Source organism: Belonocnema kinseyi, chromosome 5, assembly GCF_010883055.1.
Source record: "Belonocnema kinseyi isolate 2016_QV_RU_SX_M_011 chromosome 5, B_treatae_v1, whole genome shotgun sequence".
Classification (NCBI taxonomy): Eukaryota; Metazoa; Arthropoda; class Insecta; order Hymenoptera; family Cynipidae; genus Belonocnema; species Belonocnema kinseyi.
The window spans coordinates 63,455,857-63,458,080 of record NC_046661.1 but is presented as its reverse complement, the minus strand read 5'-3'; the positions used below and the strand labels follow the sequence as shown (position 1 = coordinate 63,458,080).

Genomic DNA, 2,224 nt, shown 5'->3' with positions numbered 1-2,224 from the left:
CATATATCTAGTCGGGAGTGGTGCTGACTGAAAAGAGATGATTTGGAGCGATTCGCGCGCCATATGTTGGTCATTCTAAGGACTTATTGAACTACCCTCGTACATTGTTTTTTGTTTCTTCTTAAAATTGTGCGTTATTGGCAGCCTCCCAATTGTCCATTTCTATAAACCGCACAAAGTACGGTCATGGGGCAGGTATATAATAAAGTGTGTTGATTAGCAGATTAGGAGAATTCAGAATATTCAAGAAATTTCAGAAATTTAGAATATTTCAAGAATTCAGGGAAATCAATTTTAACTTTTTGTATTACCCGAATTCTGTGACTCTTTAAATTAATTTAATTTAACGAATTTATGGAATTTCATCAATGCTCTGAATCCTCCGAATTCCTTCAACATTCTGAATTTCGCATTTCAAGAATTTCAGGAATTCAGAATATTAAAAGGAATTAGGGATATTTAGGATATAATGATGATAAACTACGGGGAATTTCAGGGAAGTCAAGGAATGCAACGATTTTCAAGGATTCAAGGAATCCAGAGCATTCACAGAATGGGACGACTTCAGGGAATTAAAAGAAATTTACAGACTTCGCTCCATTTAGAAATTCCTGGAATTCAGATAATTTCAGCAATTTTATAGGATTAAGGGAATTTAAGAAATTCAATTCGGAATTTAGACACACCTGAAAAAATTTCTCGGAAAATACTCCACGCAAATTCTACGAAAATTCCGTTGATTTTCCGTGGAAATTCCACCAACCTTTCGTTATCACTACCTCCACCCCTGATCGATGTCGGAAGTCTCGACCTTCGTCCCAAAAGAATTCGTTTGCACCAGGTGTAAAAGATACATATTCCTTGAGGAATTCGAGTTCCAAAGCAAGATTAACCACATATAACCCACTTTTCGCAGGGTCCGTTATTATACAACAATTTCACACATTTAAAAAAATACTTTAACTACCAATTTCGTTCTGCACTTGTCCAACATATTTCAAATATTCGAAAACATTAGAATCGTTGGCGCTAAACTATTCTCAAGTCCCTGCGTGGATCAAACTTATGACTTTCGGAATACTTTTCAACGAATTCCCTGTAATCATCTGATTGGTCGAATAACCTACTCCGCAAGTCTGCTACTCCGCTAACATGTATCCATGGGACAGCACCCTGAGACTTTTCCCCATATTTTGCGTCGTTTTTCTCCAAATTTTAATTTTCGATTTTCTTATAGTATTTACGAAAAATCTAATGTAAAAACTCAATATTCCATTTTGGGATAGCATTTTTAATGGATACAACCATAAAGGTTAATCGAAGAATGCTGATTAACGAACTCGTTCTTTTAGACCTAAAAAAAAGTTCACCACAGCCCGCTTTGGTCCGTTCATTTTTTGAGAGTTATCGCGTTTACGGCTGGATGGCCGGACAGAAAGATGCAATCGCCAAAGCTTGATTTTCGGCTTCAGGGGTCTCAAAACGTGGAGATCCGTTAAAACAGTGTGGTGTCAGATTTCGGACAATTCGAATACTTTGTCAATTAAAAATGATGCGAATATAAAAATTCAGACGGGAGAAATATAATTTTTGAAGAGAAATTAGGTGAGAGCTTTTTTATTATGTGACCTCCCTGAACTTTTTGTTTGCAGCGATCCTAAATACGGCTTTAAGTTATAACGTGCTTGAACTAGAATCACAGACAGTATGTACCAATTAATTCATTGATTTGCAAAATAGAGATCGAATGCATCTTTTTCACTCATTATTAGCCTAGAAATACATTTTCTTCATAATAAGATTAAGATGTCATCTGATGGTTGCGTATTGTTGAAATTCATTAGTGAGAAACTCTCCAGGTAAATAGAATGCAGGCGGACCCACAATATCGATTGCAGGGCTGTGCACTTTGATTTGTCGCATGTGCGTATCCCTTCCATTTTGGTGGTTGCTTATCACAGCTATTTGAAGCATAAATGTCCTAATTGGACGCTCGTTTATATCCTTAATTGGAATAACAACCCAACCACTTGGTTCATTAAGATCCATAACTTCAACTTCCTGAAGGTCATTAAAATTTGTTCCAGCTCTGACACTTATCCTGAAAAAATATAATTATAATATAATAATTATTATAATAACATTTCATTCTTAATTTCTTTATTAAATGGCACTTCATACAAAAAAAAGATATATTTTGAGAAATATTTTCTGAAGTCAAGGA

General features: G+C 35.4%; 1 protein-coding gene across 1 annotated transcript in view; it reads right to left on the bottom strand.

Annotated features, from left to right (window-relative positions):
• Window positions 1-1,601: 1,601 nt before the first annotated feature.
• The window catches only part of LOC117173272 (anaphase-promoting complex subunit 10), a 44,244-nt gene continuing 43,621 nt past the window's right edge, over window positions 1,602-2,224 (bottom strand). Inside the window, exon 3 of the mRNA XM_033361746.1 lies at window positions 1,602-2,101. Coding sequence (XP_033217637.1) covers window positions 1,810-2,101 — 292 coding nt within the window. The 3' untranslated portion in view covers window positions 1,602-1,809. The remainder of the gene's footprint in view (window positions 2,102-2,224) is intronic.